Genomic DNA, 21,789 nt, shown 5'->3' on the forward strand with positions numbered 1-21,789 from the left:
GAAAGAAGAGGGGTAAGGAGGAAGAGGGAAAGAGAGAGAACAGACACATGTTCTATGTGTCTATGATGAAATACATAGTTTACTTTGTAAACTATGAGTTAACAAAAACAATGTACTAGAAAAATATTTAAGAGCATTAAAAATGTTCTCAATATATTATTAAGTAAAAACAAGGCAAGTTCCAAAACAACATATTCAGTATAACCTCCTATGTATTTAGAACAAAAATGATAAAGCCTACATTCCAAATACCAGACAAAAACTTTCCACTGTTATTTCCAAAATTTTTTATAATGTTTATCTATTTCTATTGTTCTTAAACTTTAAAACAAATAAATTCTAAGCAATGTATCTTTGGCTTATGTTTAGTTACTAGTATTTCAACATTCATTAAACTACTATCATCTTTTTTTCCACTGCAAATAAAATGTGGTTATGGTGTTTAAACCCCATTATAAGTTCAATAGGTTTGAATGTGCAAGGTTAAGAACCTAACTACCATTTATAAGAATGATTCAGGGGTCAAATACGTTTGAAGTTCCAAAGAGCTAACACAGAAAAGAGTATCTACAACATAGCCTAATTATCAACTGAGGGCAGTCTATGTATTCATTCCTGCCAAAAAACATACTCTAGGAAGCATAATTCTCCTCTATGTTTGCTATACCAGCTACATTTCTCACCTCTGTGCTTTGGTTATGTTGTTACAAATCCCCTGAAATGTCCCACTCTCTGGACCTCTACCACAATCTACTCCACCCCCTCCTCCCGTATTTTCTAAAAAAGCTTATGAATTTTTAGAACACTAATCTTGCTTTCTCACAATTGGAAGATAAATAGAAACTTATTAATCAACTTCTGTGATAAAGTATTACGTTACATACAAAGCCTATGAATCTAACAATATTATTATAAGAACTAGAAATGAGTTACCATCCATAAGCATTATTAAACCGGATCCTTTATCCAGGACGTCAGCAACAATTGCTTCACATTTTAATTTTCCTAAAAATGGAAAGTAAATAAATAAATAATAAATAAATAAATAAGGAGACTGTTTTAAAGACCATAAGTTATATGAAGACATGAGAGAAATTAACATAACTTCCACTGTAAGTTCAGTAAAACTAAAAAATCATGATTTAGAATAATTTTCAGGGCTTCCCTGGTGGCGCAGTGGTTGAGAATCTGCCTGCCAATGCAGGGGACACGGGTTCGAGCCCTGGTCTGGGAAGATCCCACATGCCGCGGAGCAACTGGGCCCGTGAGCCACAACTACTGAGCCTGCGCATCTGGAGCCTGTGCTCCGCAACAAGAGAGGCTGCGATAGTGAGAGAACCGCGCACCGCGATGAAGAGTGGCCCCCACTTGCCACAACTAGAGGAAGCCCTTGCGCAGAAACGAAGACCCAACACAGCCAAAAAAATAATAATAATAATAAATAAATAAATAAAATTAAAAAAAAAAAAAAAAAAAGAATAATTTTCAATATAATGTTGAATCATAAACATTAAAAGCAATCAGAATACCTGAGTCACCAAATTTGAAACATCAATAATTCTGATACATTAGGTTGTAAAAAGTAACAATTTTCAATCATTCAATGAACACTTGTTAAGCATACAGCCAACACCAGCTACCCCATTCCTTCTCAAATCTCTACTCTATGGGCTTCAGTTAGACAGTGTTTCTTTCTAACTACTCTGTTCTTTTAGGGACTGTTCCATTATTTAACTGGTAATGTCTTGATGGATTAACAATTATTTGGGAGTGAACTCATAATCTTTTTCTCCAACCTGTTTTTCTCTTTTGTTCCCTATACGAATGAATGGTACTATCCACCCAACTGCCAAGCCAGAAACTTCAGCATGACCCCTGCCTCATAAAATAGTGTCTAAGTATGTGGCAAGACTGGAGTATGCAGAGACTGGGAGAAGCTAGATTATATGAAAAGTTTCTGACTTCATCCTGAAGTCTATGAACAGCCATCTGGGGTTTTTAACAGGGAAGTGACAAATACACTTGCATTTTGGAAATAATATTCTGGCTGCAGTGAGATGAGCAGACCTGAAGGGAGCAAGAATGGAGGCAGAGAGCTTCCCTGGTGGCACAGTGGTTGAGAATCTGCCTGCTAATGCAGGGGACACGGGTTCGAGCCCTGGTCTGGGAAGATCCCACATGCCGCGGAGCAGCTGGGCCCGTGAGCCACAATTACTGAGCCTGCGCGTCTGGAGCCTGTGCTCTGCAACAGGAGGCCGCGATAGTGAGAGGCCCGTGCACCGCAATGAAGAGTGGCCCCCGCTTGCCGCAACTAGAGAAAGCCCTTGCACAGAAACGAAGACCCAACACAGCCAAAAATAAATAAATAAATAAACTCCAATCTCTTTAAAAAAAAAAAAAAAGAATGGAGGCAGAGAGAACACTTAGAAAGTGAGAGATGATGGTGGTCAAAGTGAGGGGGACAGAAATAGGATTCTAAATGTATTGAAGGGAGAGAATCAAAGAACTTGGTACCCGCCTGGGTATGAAAGATGGTAAAAGAAACGCTAAGGATACCTAGATTGCTGTCACTTTCACCTCCTAAATCTCTCTCTGCTTCTCCCACTTCTCTCCATCTCTCCACCACCACCTTAGCCTAAGCTACCATCATTTCATTTGAACTACCACAACAGACTTCTAACTAGGTACCTGCATGTCCACTCTGACCAACTTTAAAACATGCTCTCCTATTATGTCTGAAGTTATTTTTTCCCAAAGTCAACCTGATTACCAACCTGATTATGCTAAATCCTTCTATTTTAAGTTCTAATGGTATCACGTATGTTTCATCTGTAATGTTTATCACATATAGTTGCAAGTGTACATTTATTTGTGTGGCTTTTTGACTATTGGCTACCCTCCCCACCAGCTAGGTTATATGCTCCGTGAGGGCAGAGTCCAGATTTACTTCCATTCTCCATTTATTCACAACCCTAGCAGAAAGTTTAGAAGTTAGGAAGTAATCAATAAATATTCATTGTCAAATTGCTGGTGACCTCCTCAGGTGATCAACTCCACATCCAATCAAACACCAAGCCCACTCCCTACATATCTCTATAATTTCTCCACTTATATCCATCCCCATGCCCACAATCCTATTCAATCAACCACGGTCTCTAACCTAGATTATTACAACAGTCTCTTAGAAAATCTCCTTCTCTCTATCTCATTCCCTTAAAATCCAAGCATTACAAACATGAGCCAGAGTTGATGCTTTCTAAAATCCATGTTTGATCATATAATTCTCTCCTTTCAGTCCTTCAGTGGTTATCTATTGTCTTTAAAATAAAAGCCAAACTTCTTCACCTGACCACACACTGCACACTGCCTCAGATTAAAAAAAGGGCTGTGTGAAAACTTAGGCTGTAACACTAAACTGAAGACTCAAACTGAGACGGTGGAGCAGGAGGACACGGAACTCACCTCCCCACCAACAAACACATCAAAAATACATCTACATGTAGAACAATTCTCACCGAAAACTAAGTGCAGACTAACAGAAAGACCTGTACAACCAAGACTATAAGAAAGACCCACCGGTAATTGGGTAGAAAGGGAAGAAAAGCGATCAGGTCAGGACCTGTGTCCCTGAGAGGGGACTCAGAGGAAAAAGGAGATTACACGGGAAGAGACCTTCCCTGGGGAGTGAGCAGTTCAAGCCACACATTGGGCGCCCCAGCCCTGGTGTCCAACAAGGGGAACACGAGTCCCCTTGGCTGGTTGGAGGGCCAGTGGGATTAACAGGAGGGCTGTGGGAAGCCTGGACTCCGGAAGCACGTGAACACTTACGTGCCCCTGAGGCAGGGCAGAGAGGGCAGACTGAAACCACTTGGGTAGCTGACTGGTTTCCTACGACTGCCCTGGTCCCCAGCCTGAGCTGAGAGAACACGCCAGCACCATGTGCCTCATGTCGCAGCTTCACACTCTGGGCTGCCATGATTGAGGAAAAGGCTCAGCCATGAGACACTGAGGAGGTTCAAACTCTACATGGCAACTGAGCAGCGAGGGGGCAGCAATTACTGGTGGCTGCACAGGGGCCCCAGATCTCTGATGGTGGCCATGCCAATCGAAACCCATGCTCCGGGAATATTACTCAGCCATAAAAAGAAACGAAATGGAGTTATTTGTAGTGAGGTGGATGGAGTTAGAGTCTGTCATACAGAGTGAAGTAAGTCAGAAAGAGAAAAACAAATACTGTATGCTAACACATATATATGGAATCTAAGGGGGGAAAAAAAAAGGGTCATGAAGAACCTAGTGGCAAGACGGGAATAAAGACACAGACCTACTAGAGAATGGACTTGAGGATATGGGGAGGGGGAAGGGTAAGATGTGACAAAGTGAGAGAGTGGCATGGACATATATACACTACCAAACGTAAAATACATAGCTAGTGGGAAGTAACCACATAGCACAGGGAGATCAGCTCTGTGTTTTGTGACCACCTAGAGAGGTGGGATAGGGAGGGTGGGAGGGAGGGAGATGCAAGAGGGAAGAGATATGGGAACATATGTATATGTATAACTGATTCACTTTGTTATAAAGCAGAAACTAACACACCATTGTAAAGCAATTATACTCCAATAAAGATGTTAAAAAAAACAAACAAACAAAACAAAACCATGCTCTGACCGTCACTGATTACCCACACCTGCCCCTCTTGCTCCACCACTGCTCCCCTCTGGAGTAAGGGTGCCAGTGCTGGGAGCGGGGGGAAGCACACACTTAAAGGAAACTTAGCCAGCTCAGACCCGACCCTCAGGGCTTCTGCTCCAGCAACTTGGGACCTGCCCCCGCACCAAATAGTGGGGTAACAGCCACTAAGCAGAGGGGAAGCTCTACCTAACATCTGGCTTGGCCCTACCCCTCCATCTCCAGCCCCACCCCCTACCAAGATGACAGCTGCCAGCACACCTTGAGAAAAGACATAAGTTGTGCTCACATCAAATCCAGCTCTCCCATCAATGCCACTGGGCACATGCAGACTGTATAGGGACATGCCCACAAAAGAACACCCCTTCAAGACCACCATAGGTAACTATTTCACCAAATTTCAATAGATAAAGAAATAGATAAGCAAAATGAAAAGACAGAGGAATCTGTTTCCACTGAAAGAGCAAGAGAAAACTCCTGAAAAAAACAACTAATGAAATAGAAATAAACAATTTACCAGATAAAGAATTCAAAGCATTAGTAATAAGAATGCTAACTGAATTATGGAAAAGAATAGCTGACTACAGTGACAGTTTTAACAAGGAGCTAGAAAATTCTAAAAAGAACCAATCAGAACTGAAGAATACAACAACTGAAAAGAAAAACACACTAAAAGGAATTAACAGCACACTAGGTGATACAGAAGAACACATAAGTGATCTGGAAGATAGAAAATGGAAATCACCCAATCAGAACAGCAAAAAGAAAAAAGATGAGAACATTTTAAAGGATCTTTGGGGTAACATCATGCATACCAACTTTCCATTATAGGGGTCCCAGAAGGAGAAGAAAGGGAGAAGGGGGTAAAAATATATTTAATGAAAATTATGGCTGAAAATTTCCGAAGTCTGAAGAAGGAAACAGATAGCCAGGTACAGGAAACACAGAGGGTCCCAAACAAGATGAATCCAAACAGACCCGCACCAAGACATATCATAATAAAAATGGCAAAACTTAAAGAGAGAATTCTAGAGGCAGCAAAAGAAAAACAAAGAGCATATACAAGGGAATGCCCATAAGGCTATCAGCTGATTGTTCTGCAGAAACTTTGCAGGCCAGAAGGGAGTGGCATGGTATATTTAAAGTGCTGAAAGGGAAAAACCTACAACTTAGGATACTCTGCCCAGCAAGATTATCCTTCAGAATTGAAGGGGAGATAAAGAACTTCTTGAATAAGCATCAATACTAAAGCAACCCTAAAAGAAATGTTAAAGGGTCTTCTCTAAGTGGAAAAGAAAAAGCTATAACAAGAATTAAGTATCTATAGAAAAGAAAAAATCCCATTAGTAAAGGCAAATATATAGGGAAGGCTGAGGCTCAACCACTTAAATAAGCTAGTACAAAGACTAAAACAAAAAAAATTGTAAAATCAAGTATAACTACAATAATCAGTAAAGGGATAAACATGAAGATGTAAACTATGACATCAAAAACACAAGTATAGGGGCTTCCCTGGTGGCGCAGTGGTTGAGAATCTGCCTGCCAATGCAGGGGACACGGGTTCGAGACCTGGTCTGGGAAGATCCCACATGCCACGGAGCAACTGGGCCCGTGAGCCACAATTACTGAGCCTGCGCATCTGGAGCCTGTGCTCCACAACAAGAGAGGCCGTGATAGTGAGAGGCCTGCACACCGTGATGAAGAGTGGCCCCCGCTTGCCACAACTAGAGAAAGCCCTTGCACAGAAACGAAGACCCAACACAGCCATAAAAATTAATTAATTAAAAAAAAAAAAAACACAAAGTATGGGGGAAGCGAGTAAAAAATGTAGAGCTTTTAAAATGTGTTTGAACTTAAGGGACTACCTGGTTTAAAACAAATAAACACAGTCATAGATCAACATCTATGAGCCCCATGGTAACCACAAATCAAAAATCTACAACAGATACTCAAAAACAAAAGAGAAAGGAACACAAGCAAAAGAAAAGCATGAAACCACAAAGGAAAAAACTAAAAGAAGAAGAAAAAAAAAGCGAAGAACTACAAAAACAACCAGAAACAAGTAACACTAACACTGAAACAGAACTATTCAGCATTAAGCAATACAAATTTTTTTTTAATCTCAAAAAAAATTAAAGTACAATTCTAGCTATTTGCTGACCTCTACATTATATAATGTGAAATGAAAAAGACTTTTTTTTTATTTTACCACCTTACATGGTCAGTATATAATTAATATTCTGACATCAGAGTAGCAACATAAAACAAACATATCAAAGTAAAGTGAAAAGATAATGAGAAGATTTACTGAACAAGTAAGATATTATTGAGAAAAATAAACTGATTATTAAGACAGCCTTGGTTTTACTTACTCTAAAAGAAAATAGAAAAAAGTTAATTACAAGACATTCTGTATCTTTTAACATTGTTTGCGTTATGAAAAACAGTACCAACACAAATACCTGAGAAAAGAATGAAGAATCATATTCATGGGAATCATAACTGATTATACACAATCACTAAGTTTAGGACACACACAGAATATGCTCCTTTCAATTGTTGACCAGATGTTTAGTATTTTGAAATAATTTATTAAATAAGACTATTCAAATAGGACAAAGTTTAAGGCAACCAAAATAGGTACTAGTTAACATCAATCTACTCTAATGGCTGACATGCACATGAATAACTTATAATATAGTTTATTTAGGTTGCTCTATGCCAGTTTAACACATTGACACAGTTTGGAAGGTTAGTCAGAAAATAAAACGATCAAGAACTCACCTGCTCTGGGAAGTGGTTTATATAACTCCAAGTACTGCTCCCCATGAAGAACCTACGTTAGGGTAAGCAAAATTTTATTAGTAGACTTTCTTTTTCCACAGCTTCTTCTGTGGATACCGCTAATCACAAGTGGCATTTCACTGTCCACACGTTCACGCGACTACTTCCCCCAAACTATCTGTCTCAATTTGGCTCCCACTTCTTAATTATATGATTCAGAAATAATCAGTCCCCCAATCTAAAGACTGTCAGCTCTCTAGAATAGAAAAGATACATTTGTGTTCTTTCTTGACATTCATAAATTTTTGTTGACTGATAACTGTGGATTATTTGCCAATGGAGACACTAAACTAGGCGTATTTCCAGTGCTCGTCACTGCGCCTGGAACACAGCAGGTATCCAATAAATATCTATTGAATAAAAATGAACAAATAGGTCAGTACTAGTAAAGTAATTTCAGGTCACACCTGCCAAATACAAATGACACAACCAAAACATTAATATAAATCTTACAACCACAGTCAAGTAAAAGCACTGCCAATGTCAACATTTCCTTAGTGTAAGAGTAAATACTAAAGACCCCGTGCAACATCAGAGCCACTTAACTTCAATGTATCAAAGCAAGAATATAAAAATATATGTAGGAATACAATAGGACAGTAAAAACAAAACCTGACCCATATATCCGAATGACCACACTCAACTGCTATGGGACAGTTTAATTCCCAGTCTTCCTCAGAACCCAGAAGGGAAAAAGAAAAGGGGTGAGGGTAGTGATGGGAGGACAAATGAAAGACTGCCTCACTATCATACGACCTGGAAGCTCAAGGTTAGGAAGACTGGGATTCAAATCCCAAGACGGCTATCATTCCCAGTGACAGATTTTGAACACTATTCATGATTTCCAACTCCTTCCAACTCTGAGGAAGAATTCTGAAACATTTACTTTAATTGTTTGTACTGACATTACCCAAACAGAAGAACTGTATGCAACAAATACCATGGGAGAGTGACTAAAACAACAAACTGCCTGGCATCTATTCCTTGCCTCCCTCCCAACTTCATCGAATACTTTAATAAAATAACCGTAGATTCTCATAGACTCAGAGCAGCAATGAGCTAATCGATCCTCCAGTAAATGGGTTCTCCAATCAGTCAAAATCACAGAAATCAGTTCAAAAGTCTACGATTCAACAGTTATCAACTGGACTCATGGCCTGACCCTCACTTCAAGAAATAAAATAACCCCAAAGCCTTCTCACAATTGTTTGCTCCTCCCTTCTTGAAACCATTTATTCACTTTGCTTCTCAAATACCACACTCTCCTGATACGCCTCATACCTCACCAGCCACTCCTTCCCAGTCTCTCTTGCTCACTCCTCCTCATCTCTTCCACCTCTCACCTCTCACCAAACTCAGGCTTTTCTCTACTTACGTTCACACATGGGTGATTTCACCCAGCCTCATGTCTTTAAATCTCACTTAAATGCTACCAATCCCAGTAGGGCCTCCCCCGCAAACTCTAAACTCACATATTTAACTGCCCACTGTATACCTCCACTTGAATGTAGAATAGGCATCTCAAATCTGTCTAAAACCAACTCCTGATCATCCCCACCTTAAAGTAACTGTATATATCTATTTTATTATACATAGTAATATATCATACATGTTACTACTACTATACATGTTAAATACATTGTATGTAATTAATTCTAAATATATGGGTATATATGCATATATATCATCCCAGTTAACCAGACCAAAAACCTTCTTCCTTGACTCCTCTTTCTGTCCATGCATATCCAGACTAGTGCTGGAATTACCATAATCAACTCCAAACTGGTTTCCCTGCTTCCATGCTTGGCTCCCATAAATCTATTCTCCACAGAGGAGCAAAAATGAGCCTGTGAGTGAACATAGCCAGATCATACCACTCCTCAGTTCAAAGCACTACAGATGGCCTCCCATGTTAATCAGAGTATGAGGTGAAATTCTTACGATGAATACAAGGCCCTCTTCTCCTACCACTGCCCCCTTGCTCATTCTATAGCTGTATCAACCCCCTTGCTGTTCCAAAAACAAGGTAAGTATGCACCTGCCTCCAGGCCTTTTACACCTGTTCTCTCTGCTTCAAATATTCTTCACTCTTGCTCCTTCATCACTATCGTCAGGTGAGGATTATCATACCCACTTTATAGATAAGGAAACTGAAGCTTAGAGAAGTTATTTACCCTTGGTCAAATAGCATGTAATGGCAGAGAGAGAATTAGTAACATTATGCCAGGGTTATGGACTGTACATAATTATTGTTGTCTTCTTTTTGCTTGCCTTTTCAACTAACTCTCTACCCTTTTTTTCTTTTTAAGAAAAATCAAAAGACATGCTAAATCTTTATCCTTGAATCAACCACTATAAACTATTGTATTAAGACACCACACACACACACACACACACACACACACACATACACAGCATGTGACATTTACCAATCATATTTAAAGAAAGAGAAGAAGAGCAAAATAAAGGTTTCTTATTATGCATACCTTTGCCAAGTTGACTGAGAGCCCAGGAATCTCTGCTAATCCTCCACCCATTATAGATTTCTGAGCTAGAATAACTCCGAAGGTAGGCAAACAGGAGAAATCAGAACTCCCTTCATAAATAAATTTCAAATCTTTCGGTTCCTTGATAGATGCTCCCACTCCAAGGGCATACATAATAGTGTCCAGTTCCGTATAAGAAGAAGAAAATGGAGGAAGTTTATGGCCAATAGCTCCAGCCTATGGAACAATTGTAGAAAGTTATTTTTTTCACTGATATTCTTGTCAAATCTTTAAATTTCTGACTTTTCAAAACTATTAACTGCTACATACTTAGCTTTGTGAATAGAATGTCATTTTACTAAATCTGATAGGGTATCATAATTGTTTCACTATATTTTTTAAATAAAATCAATTATAATGTATGGAAAAAGACTTCATTTACAAATAAGTACTTTTTTCTTGCCCGCTTCTTGTTAACAGATAGTATATCTCATTTTCAACTTTCCTGTCTCTGATGATGGAAAAGCCTATTAATACAGTGACTGTTAGCTACTCAAAATTACAAAAAATAAAAAACTTATTATAAACAGGGATAATGAATGGCTCTATAAGATCTATTTTATAAAAGTCAGTAGAAACAGATGAGCAAAACACTGCTTAATGCTTGTAAATCAGACTCCCTCATAATGGTTTTGGTTATAATTAGATTTTACCATAAGCTCCTACCCAGGACTGTCCTTTATCTAATTGGATATTGTATTTTTCTATTTAGTGATGACATGCCTAACTAATTTGTGAAGCATATTTTAGGTTCTAAAAGAATCATGTCCAATTTTTGATCACTTTCATTCTAAAGCAAGAGTCAGCAAACAACAGCTGAGAATTAAGAATGGTTTTTACATTTTTTTAAGAGTGGTCTAAAAAAAGAAAAAGAAGATTATGTGTCAGAAACAGTACGTGGTCCATAAAGCCTAAAATATTTACCATCTGGCCCTTTACCAAAAAAGTTTGCCAACCCCTACTCTAAAGTAAAATCACATTTATAAACTGATCATATTCTCAGGGTTACAATTAGATTGTTTATTTCATCACTATGTCTCCCCTGAGTCACAAAACACCACAACTGAATGTGTCAAATGACTTATTTCTTATTATTTATGCACTATAATTTTTTTAAAAAAAAAGAAGTACTGGACATAGTTAATCAGCAAACTTCACAAGAGCTATAACCACAGCTCTCTTAGAATTTCTGACACAATGGGAGACTTTTTACTTGCAGCCATGTTGAAATATTTCCAAAATACAATCTGTCAATGCTTTTCCTTAAAAGAAATGACTCAAAAGAGGCACTAAGTTAAATATCCTTTTCTAAAGAGTTAGAAAGTGACTGAAGGACGATTATCAAAAATGCTCCAGGGCTTCCCTGGTGGCGCAGTGGTTGAGAATCTGCCTGCCAATGCAGGGGACATGGGTTCGAGCCCTGGTCTGGGAAGATCCCACATGCCGCGGAGCAACTGGGCCCGTGAGCCACAATTGCTGAGCCTGCGCGTCTGGAGCCTGTGCTCCGCAACAAGAGAGGCCGTGATGGTGAGAGGCCCGCGCACCGCAATGAGGAGTGGCCCCCGCTTGCCACGACTAGAGAAGGCCCTCGCACAGAAACGAAGACCCAACACAGCCATAAATAAATAAATAAAAAAAAAAAAAAAAAAAAAGCTTCAAAAAACAAAAAATACGCTTGTTTATTACACTGAAGAGAAAGTAAAAGTTACATTTAATATTTTAGCTTTACGTTCATTCAAATTTTATAAACATTCATTACATGTTCTATAAAGTTTTATGGTCACTCACCTTTCCTATTTAACAATAAATTAATAGCTTGGAAAAGCATTTTTTGCATAAAAGAAAAGAAAAAAGAAAAAAAGGAAAGAAAAGAAAAAAGTCTCCAAAGAAGGCAAAGCATTAGGCTTTCTCTTCCACTTACAAATCCTGATGTAGCTGTTGATGTCACATTACTGGTATGATTTGCCGAACCTCCTCCATCTGAATCTATTTTATTTAGAGCTTCAATTATACCGTCAATTGAGTCTAAAAAGAAAGAATAAATAACAATAATAATGCTTTTTTCCATCAACAGACGAATGGATAAAGATGTGGTACATATATACAATAGAATATTACTCAGTCATAAAAAAAGAATGAAATAATGCCATTTGCAGTGACATGGATGGACCTAGAGATTGTCATACTGAGTGAAGTCAGAAGGAGAAAGACAAATATCTATGATATCACTTATATGTGGAATCTAAAAAAATGGTACAAATGAACTTATTTACGTAACAGAAACAGAGTTATAGATGTAGAAAACATACTTATGGTTACCAAGTGAGAGGGAGACAGGGAGGGATAAATTGGGAGACTGGGATTGACATATAAACACTACTATATATAAAATAGATAATTAATAAGAACCTACTGTAGAGCACAGGGAACTCTACTCAATACTCTATAATGACCTATATGGGAAAAGAATCTAAAAAACAGTGGATATATGTATACGTATAACGGATTCACTTTGCTATACAGCAGGAACTAACACAACATTGTAAATCAACTATACTCCAATAAAAATTAATTAAAAGAAAAATCAGTCCCACTAGGGTGTGGGAAGAGCATCTGCATATGTGAAATATCTAGCCAGTTATTTTACAGTGCTATTGAAATAGTGACCCACAGGACAAACTTCCAGATTTTTCCTATATAGTTGAACTATATTTCATTTGTACTGAAAAAAAATTTAAATCATGAATGATTCAAGTCAATCAACTTCAGGATAAATAAGGATGAACGAACTGAATTTTCTCTTTAGGATCACTGGAATTTAAATAAGACAGAGTGCTTTGGTAAACCTATTACATAAAGATCATAAAAGCATCATCTTTCAAATATCCTAAAGAGCTAATATTCTCCTGGTGAAATCCAAATAAATGTAAGCTATTTCCAAAAAAAAAAAAAAAAGCTTTTGTTACAGACGTGACTAAGAAAAGCTACAATGCTTTAGACAATCATTCCTATAACATCCAGCAAGCCTGCTGCAGAACCTTCACTGGCATTCATGAACTGACTGTACGATGTCAGGCTATTGCAGGAAAAAATCGTGAGACTCTGAACAGACCAAAGATAACTGGGTGTTTCCAACATACTCTCCCCAGGTTATGATTCCAAAGAGGCTCTGAGCTTTGCAGTCTTTGAGTGATTTTTACAACTCTGTAAAGTCGGATCCTTGTCCACAGATGTGCAATTTCCATCTGGTGGAGGGACAACTAATTTTCCTTCTCTCCCCACCATCACCCCTCCTCCAGGATGCAACAATGTCAAGATTACCCCCAGGTCTCTGTACAGGTAACTTGCTCAGAAAATATTACTGAAAATTCTTCCAGAGAAAACCACCATTATGACCAGTGACTATGGACAGAATTCAGAAGCTGCTATTCTGGGGTCTGAAAGGTTAATAAAGGAGATTCACAGAGTATCCACATATGCCATAAGGTTCCAAAAGCTCTGGGACCTTTCTAACAAACCTCCTTCTAAACTCAGACAAAAACTATAACTAAACTACAGAATGTGAGATGACCAGGGCTCTCTGCCATTCCTGGTGACACGAGGTAGGTTTCTTGCCTACCAATCTTCCTCTTACCACCCCATTTAGGCTGCTGCCTAGATGGGAGGCTATTTAACTGAAAGTAACCTCGGTACAGGCCGGCGGTACTGCACTCAAAGACAGACCACCTGAGTTAACTCTTGGCTCAAACACTGAGAAAGCTTGGGCCACTTACTCAGCTTTTCTGGGATTTAGTTCCATCATCTGTAAAATGAGAATGGTGAAATGGGTGCTTGGAAAGTCGTGATTCTACAGAAAGTGTAAGATTTTTTTTCTAACTGTACTTCAAATACTAGGGGTATCTTTTCATTTATAACTATATAGTTCATTGTTAGCTTTTTCTTTATATTAGTCTAATACTTTTAAGGCAATAAAATGGAATTCTGACCTCAGAGAAGAGTTTTTAAGACACTTCTTCCTTTTTCCTTTTCCTAATTTTCATTGATAGGTGATTGCTATTCGGAGACTAAATTTATCTCAAATATCAAAAAAAAGAATACAGAAAATGCTACCGCTAATGACATAACAATCATGTTATCCTCTGATTGAGAAAAGTACAATGAATATTTCAGTGAGTGTACCAGCAGACAGGAAAGTAACATTGGGATTAAAAAAAAAAAAAAGAACAGTCATTTTTCAGATATATTCTTCTGTCAAACATTAAATATAATACTAGGAAGGGAAAAAAAGATTTTTCTATAAAATAATCCTGATTCATGATCCTTCCCAGAAAGGTCCTTTAAAGTTCATATACTATATACATATGTGAGTTATACTAGAAAAAATAATGTGACTTTTATTGGCCATCTCTTCCTGTGGCATATCATAGATGATTCAATAATTCAAGGTAACAAGCATTTACTAAATCCTTTCTATGAGTTCAGCACTATACTAGCACCAAATACAAAAGGACATACAAGATACATTCTCTGCCTCCAAAGGAACTTACTATGCAGCTAAGAAACCACACACTTATGAAACAAAAGCAGTGGAAAGCAGTCATGATTAGATGCTCAAGTTGTAAGAGTTCAGCTAAGAAAGAGATCAATGAAGCCCAGAATATCTGGGGAGGTTTTGTTGAACATCTGGGGCTTGAGTTTTTCTAAAGAAGCACCGAGATTAGCAGAGGTGATAAAAGGAATAAGAGGCATCTTAGAAAGGCAGAGAAACAGTAGCAAAGACAAAGTGCTAAAACAAAGCAAAATCTATTCACTAGAGAGAAAAGACCTAAGCCTAAATAATATAAGACTTAAATAAACTTTTGGGGAAATAAAGAAAAATCAGGTCAGACAAGGAGCATGTGATTAGATAAGGCAAGACTTTGAAACCAACCACCAGATGGGGAATAGATGCATTGAGCACAAATGGGTAAACACCTCCTACCGTCCTCTCAATCACACATATACCAAAAAATCAGGATCATAAGAAAACTGAAAAACCGACAGTGGGAGTAACATACATACCTTAAATTGGAGAGTTCTAATACCTACTGGAGCAGAAAATGTGCTCTAGATGATTTGAGCATCTAAGTTATCACAATTAAGAAGACAATTCCATAAGAGAAGAGAATGCTTTGTTGCCTCTGATTCCCCAACCAGGACTGAACTGACTTGGGACTCTTTACCTTGAATTCTCTGAGGCTTGGTGGCATTATCAAAGTCACAGATCTTCGTCCAGTTAGCCTTCACCGCCTCAGGAGTCATTGGCTGAGTCCTCTGTCTTACAATGGCTCCAAGGGTCCGCTCCCATCGTACTGGTTATAGAAACAAAACTAAGATACTGAACACACAGTTTAAGAGCGAGACAGAAAGCAGAATTCATGAGTCCCCTGAATTTTTTTTTTTAACTTCAAGAAAAATGGAATTTGGAAAAAAGATTCTAACTTCTAAAGATTTTTACTACAAAATTTTTTTAAAAGAATAACAAACCCATTAGGATGTCAAATTTCTTTTTCTAATATTTGAAGCTGAAGGGAAAACCTCTCCCTCCTCTGACTATGCCAGATACTACTAAAGGTAAGATGAAATGCTGAATCAGAAAGTTAAATTATGTATAATCACACCAAAAGACTGTCTTTATCACCACAGATCACTTAGATAATACACTTTAAGGTAACAGAACAGAGTAGAGCTTTGTTGAATAGCAAACTGAAAACTAGTGGTGATAACAGGCCAAAGACTCCAGATAATCAAATTAATATATCAGACAACCCCACATAATTCTCCCGTTTCCTCCCTTTGCTCTTCCTCCTTGTCCATGGGAAGTCAACTAGATTGCCCAGATTCACAAAAATCATCATTGCTGCATAAGTTCCATGAAGATAATTTTTAACATTGTGTCTTTTTTAAAAAGCCTGAGGAATAAACAGAACCTTATTTAAACAGAATGGTCAGACTTTGATGATTACTAAATCGAAGATTTGTCCTGGGGAATGACAGAAGCTTCTAGAGATTTCTTATTGATAAAGTCCCATATACAGCTTTTATTGCAACAACTGATCTTCCTTTCTTAAAAGATGTCATAAGACACTTAAAAATGTTTGAATAAGTTACTTCATAACTTAGAGAACAGTCATTAATAATATTCTACAATATGTTGTAACAATGTCATCCAGTAATGGCAGCCTTTTAAATAATTCAATTAATTTTGATACCAGCATCCAACTGAAAACTTGAATTGGGATATTGGAATGTTCACAATTTTTTTTAAACACCATAAAGTAATTATCCAATCTGGAGCTCACAAGGTTTAAGAACGGGGGGAAAAGAGGACTTAAGCCAGATGAATTTACTGTTGGGCTGAAGGAGAATAATTTCTATAGATCAGCTGCAATTTCTCTTCTAGAAAGCTGTCCTGTGTGATTCCCCACTGTCTCCTTCTGATGTCTCATGCTCCAAGGAAGAAAAGAATCACTGAGAGAATTGGAGAACTTGCCTAGGACAGAGCTCTTCCCATCTTCAAAAAACGCCCTCCCTCCCACTCACTACTCTGCTGAACAAGCATGTGGGGTGCCGGAGACATGGGAAGACAAACATCAATATAAAGAGAGACTGTGCTGTCTGAAAAAACAGCCAGTTCTGAATAGGACAGGACAAATATTGAATAAGCACTGCTAATAGGAAAAAAACTGAAAAGATCCTTGAAAATACCACAGGCCTGCAGGACAACTTCCATGTTTTAGAAGACCTGTTGCTATTACAATGTTTGAGTTTGATTATGCGTGCACTAAATCCAATGGTTCGGCATTTGACAAGGTCTTTACCCAGCTCTACCTGGATATGCAGGTTTAAAGATATGGAAATAATGTATGGCAAACCAAAAACCAAAAGGGACTTACATTTTCCAATCCATCCTGCTCCAACCTACCAAAAAGAGGAGGAAGAAGTTATACCATCTAATGTGAAATTACTAATAGAATTTTCATGAAATTAACAAAACAGGCAGCTATCTTTTTACGAGTATCAGAATGCTAGATGACAATGGATGAAAATAATGCAGCTCTACAAAACTCCGTTGGCCGGCATGACTTTGCACTATTCATGTTATCAGAGTAGAAAAATAAAGCAACACAATATAGCAGAAATGCATGTAGTAGAAAAGCATGACTTTGCACAGAAACCAAGGTGCGATACCAGTTCTTCTACAGACTAGCTGTCTGATTCCTGGTCAAATAATTTGACTTCCCTAAACTCAAGATTCCCCTTATATAAAATCAGGATAATAATACACTCTTCATGAAGTAACCATGAAGGTTAAACAATATAAATACCAAATTTGCCCAGCACATCACTTGAAATACATGTCCTTCTAGAAAGACTTAATGAATCAAAAAAAATAAAAAGCAAAGAAAAATAAAGCCAGGATTTGACTTAATGAACTACATATACTCATTTTAATGAAACACCTTTATATAGAAATGTGGCAAATGACCAAATACATTAATCACTGTACAGAAAGATGGTATTTTTTCTAGAAGCCATTCAAGGAAATCCTCAGAAGAAAATGTCTGATGTAAGAAAATCTGTTTGTCATATCTTCAAACACCACAACTACAGTGTTCCACATGCATATAACAGAAGAAACTGTACCAGCAGACAGCACACTTCTCAGTGGCTCTACGCTCAAGGGTATGGCTTTTTAATCACTCATTCCTTTACATATATTAACAGGACAATCGGCCTTGATGCTGTCAGAGTAGTTAAAGTGGCAGTGGTACTGATAACAGGCAAGAAAAATATCATCTTTTATCATATTTGGGGAGTGAAGCAACAAGCTGCAAACTCCTCGCAGGTGCTAGAAACAACAGCTCCAGTCGATCCAAAAAATCTCTATCTGCCACTCTAGATATCTATCAAAACTTGGCAAACAAAGTGTCAATTTACATTCAAGGTTTAAGTCAGGATATTACACACCGCTCTTACTGTATTTTGCACTCAATCTCACACAGCAAATGTCCCTTACTAAAACTGTTCACAATATAGTAAACTAAAAGAACAACATACAAAACTTCATCTACAGCATTATCCTAGTTATCTGTGCATGTCTGGGTATGTGTGTAAATTGTATACCTAAAATAAAAAGACTACTCGTGTAAAATGCACATCTAATAAAAGACTGGAAAAGAATATCCATAAAAATATTAATAGGAGTTATCTCTCGATAGTGGTAATGTGGGTGATTTTTATTTTCCTCTATAAACTCCCCTATATATTTGAAGTTTTCTACAAAAAGCATATATTATTTTTGTTCACAGAATTAATAACAAATATAAATGTAAAAGACAAAGAATTTTTGTTTAATTCCTTAATGAGATAAAAGACAGGCAGACCAAATTTGGAGCTCCACATGGCTTGATATTATTAAATTTCTCTTCTGTAAATCTAGAGTTGTAAAGTTCTTTCCACCTCTAATTTTCCACAATTCACAATCAACAACTGTGATTAAGAAAGCAGAGGTGCCTATCTCTGCATAGACAGGTGTAGACTGTTTTTCATTTACTAAACAGCTTTTTATTCAAATAAATCAGGCTAATATATCATTCACTTCAAACTGAGCCAGGTAATTTTGCTACCAAGAAATATCTTTGGATGTCATGTATTCCGCATGCAACAGGTTTATTATTATATTACCACAAAGACTCAAATAAAGGGGGGTGGTCTAAAATATAACAGTTTACGCTAGAAAAGAAAAAAGAGATCAAACTCAAATGAGGACCAAAAAATATATAAATCAGCATAAGGAAATCTAAAGGGACTTTGATTATAGAGTGAAAACTGAACCTCACTGGATAGTAGGATTATGTGTGGTTTTTATTTTTATAGCAAACTTGTAAAGCTTTGCGATAGGGAAACATAGCAAAGTTTATTTTTAAAGTTAATACAAATAATTTGTGTTTACTGATCTATCATACCCAGACTGAATTCCTGCTATACTGATATAATAGTTAAAATTGAGGGGTGACTGCTAGGTATGCTAAGAGTTTAAAAATATGATCTCCAGTTCTCACAACAAAACCCCAAGAAAACTAAAACTCAGGGAGGTTAATCTGTACAATATTCCAGCGAGCCAGCAATTACCAGAGCAAGAAATCAAAACCTGGCCTGGCTGACTTTAAACCATCAACTCTGTCCCTTCACTTTACTACTCAGCATCTCTAACCAAATGAGACTTTCTGTATCTGACTAAACACATCAAACCAGCCAGTCACATTTTCATTTGACAAGAATATCAGAAATGAAGAACTAGGGAAGAACAATTTACAAAGTTGCTGTTACTTTCTCAAAAAAGGACATTAGTCATACTTGTTCCTTAATTATAACAAATACATAATATTAAAAAATATACAAGTGATACCAACTGATGCAGATTTTTACAAATGTGAACAACTGGAAAATACTGATTTTTGAATGATTTTTTATATTTAATTACACAAATATTGCTTTGGGAGAAAGTGCAAAGGTGCAGAATACCTCAAACAAGCCACCATTTTCCTCACAACTCTCATGGCAAAGCCAAAGGACCAGGGGTGCCACGTAATCTGGCTTCAGAGCTTCCAGAAGATCTGAAATAAATAGCCAAAAAAAGAAAAAAAAATCTATCAATAAGAATATATACATATTCAATCAATCATTTTACTTTCTGAAAATTCCTCACTTATAAAATTATAGGTTCAGAGACTTTTTAAATAAATAAGAAAAAAATTAGATATACATAAATAATTAGTATTAACATCCAAGGCTTTTAGAAGAATCTTTTCATCCCAATGGATATATTCAGGCTTCTAACATAGAAGGCATCAGATATACCTTTACAAGATGGGTAACATACTGTTTAGAAGACAAGTTAAAGCTGCCTTGGCAAAGACTGGTGAGCAAAGGCATACATAGCATAATGAACTTAGGTACCATTCATTCCCAAAACTATTTTGCTCTCCCAGAAGCTAGAAAACTACAAAACAGCCTTGACAACTGTAATGGCAGTAAGATGATGGAAAATGGACCTTGCAACCGTTACTGATGAGTCACAAAGTGTAAGAAATATTTTCCTGCTGCATACCTTCTGTGAGCAACTTAACAGAGCAGAAAGGTACTACACAAGGAGCATGAACACCTAGATTTTACTGCTGGCCCTGCCATGTAGGCAATTTAGGGCATTGAGCACAGCGCTCAACTCTCTTGGACGTGTGTCTGCATCTGTAAGATGGTAATTAAAATGCGTTACCTGCCTATTCTACTAAGTTGTTGCAAGGCTCAAAGGAGACACGATTTGTAAATACATCTTATAATCTTTAAAGAATCAAATAAATGTAAATTTTAACTGTGAAGGGACAAAATACAGTTTTATATTTTAAAGTGACAAAGATGACATTTACAGTCCCTGTAAATTAAAGAGCAGCTCTAAGAACCTTTCACTTTACAGTATTCCTGACCCCAGAAACTGTGAGATAATATATACTTGTTGTTTTAATCCACAAAATTTGAAGTAATCTATTACACAGCAGTAAATAACTAATACAGCTTGGGAAGTTAGTTCATGGGTATTCATCCTAAGATTATGTTTCTTTTCATGTAAGAAACATGTAAGTCACATACATGACTTTCCATTTTTCAAATATATTTCAAAGGGGGAAATGAAATTGCAAATGTCTCCCCACATTACTCATAACACCTGGTTCTTTAACAAATAATTCCTTTGACAGCCTGTAAGTTAATATTTCAGAGGAAAAGAGGAAAAACGCTGAGGCAAAATAAATTTTCGGCTTTTTCTAAACTATAAAAAAGTAATAAATACCAAAATTTAAAATAACAGGAATTCAGAATCTGAAGGGCTTTTAAAAATGATCTGTAACAACTCTCTTCCTTTACAGAAGAGAAAGCAGGTCCAGAAACTTAAATTATTTGTCTAAAGTAGATCTTATTCTCCAAACATCTTTCACTAGGGTTTGGTGGACATAAAAGATACTACATTAAACAGTGACCTAACATCTCTAGAGGTCAAAATTAATGGAAGCTACATTCCCAAAGGAAAGCCAATTTAAAAGCTCAAGTTTTCAATATTTTCTTGGAAACTTGCTGCTTCCCCAAGAAAGTCTACAGCCAATGGCAAAAAGTGACTAAGGTAGGAGTCTAGCACAGAAATGATAAGCATAAAATTCTAAATAGTGGTTATCTCTTGGCATGAAGCAGAGGAACAGAATAGAAGGTATAAAGTTAGATGCAAGTAATGTTCCAATTCTTGGGTTGAGCAGTGAGTTCATGACTATGCATTACATTTTGATACTTTACTTCTTGCCAGTAACCTACACTGTTGTGCATATATATGTAGCATTATACTTAAATAATCTAGTTCTTTAACAAGAATTCCTTCAAAAAGATATGAGAGTATAAAGTTTTTTTAAAATAAGGGACTTTTTTAAATGGCCCTGTTGACAAAAGAAAAGGGAAAAAAAATTAGATCTCAGGTACAAATAGCTATTCTACACTAAAGCAAACTGGTTAGGCACAGCTCTTAGGAAAAGCTAGCAAGTACATACTTGGTATTACAAATCCCAAGTTCTAAAATGAATGTTAGCTCAAACGTGGAAAGTAAAATGGTACTGTGAATAAGCAT

At 37.1% G+C, this 21,789-nt stretch overlaps 1 protein-coding gene across 1 annotated transcript in view; it reads right to left on the bottom strand.

The window, feature by feature from the left end:
- LOC130707085 (peroxisomal multifunctional enzyme type 2-like) overlaps positions 1 to 21,789 on the bottom strand; it is a 118,525-nt gene that overhangs the window by 85,875 nt on the left and 10,861 nt on the right. Inside the window, exons 7-13 of the mRNA XM_057539846.1 lie at positions 19,650 to 19,741; positions 17,018 to 17,042; positions 15,305 to 15,433; positions 12,004 to 12,107; positions 10,023 to 10,259; positions 7,477 to 7,528; positions 934 to 1,005 (exon numbers count right to left, since the gene is read on the bottom strand). Of these exons, the coding sequence (XP_057395829.1) occupies positions 934 to 1,005; positions 7,477 to 7,528; positions 10,023 to 10,259; positions 12,004 to 12,107; positions 15,305 to 15,433; positions 17,018 to 17,042; positions 19,650 to 19,741 (711 nt within the window). The remainder of the gene's footprint in view (positions 1 to 933; positions 1,006 to 7,476; positions 7,529 to 10,022; positions 10,260 to 12,003; positions 12,108 to 15,304; positions 15,434 to 17,017; positions 17,043 to 19,649; positions 19,742 to 21,789) is intronic.

The sequence above is a fragment of the Balaenoptera acutorostrata genome, chromosome 2 (genome assembly GCF_949987535.1).
Source record: "Balaenoptera acutorostrata chromosome 2, mBalAcu1.1, whole genome shotgun sequence".
NCBI lineage: Eukaryota > Metazoa > Chordata > Mammalia > Artiodactyla > Balaenopteridae > Balaenoptera > Balaenoptera acutorostrata.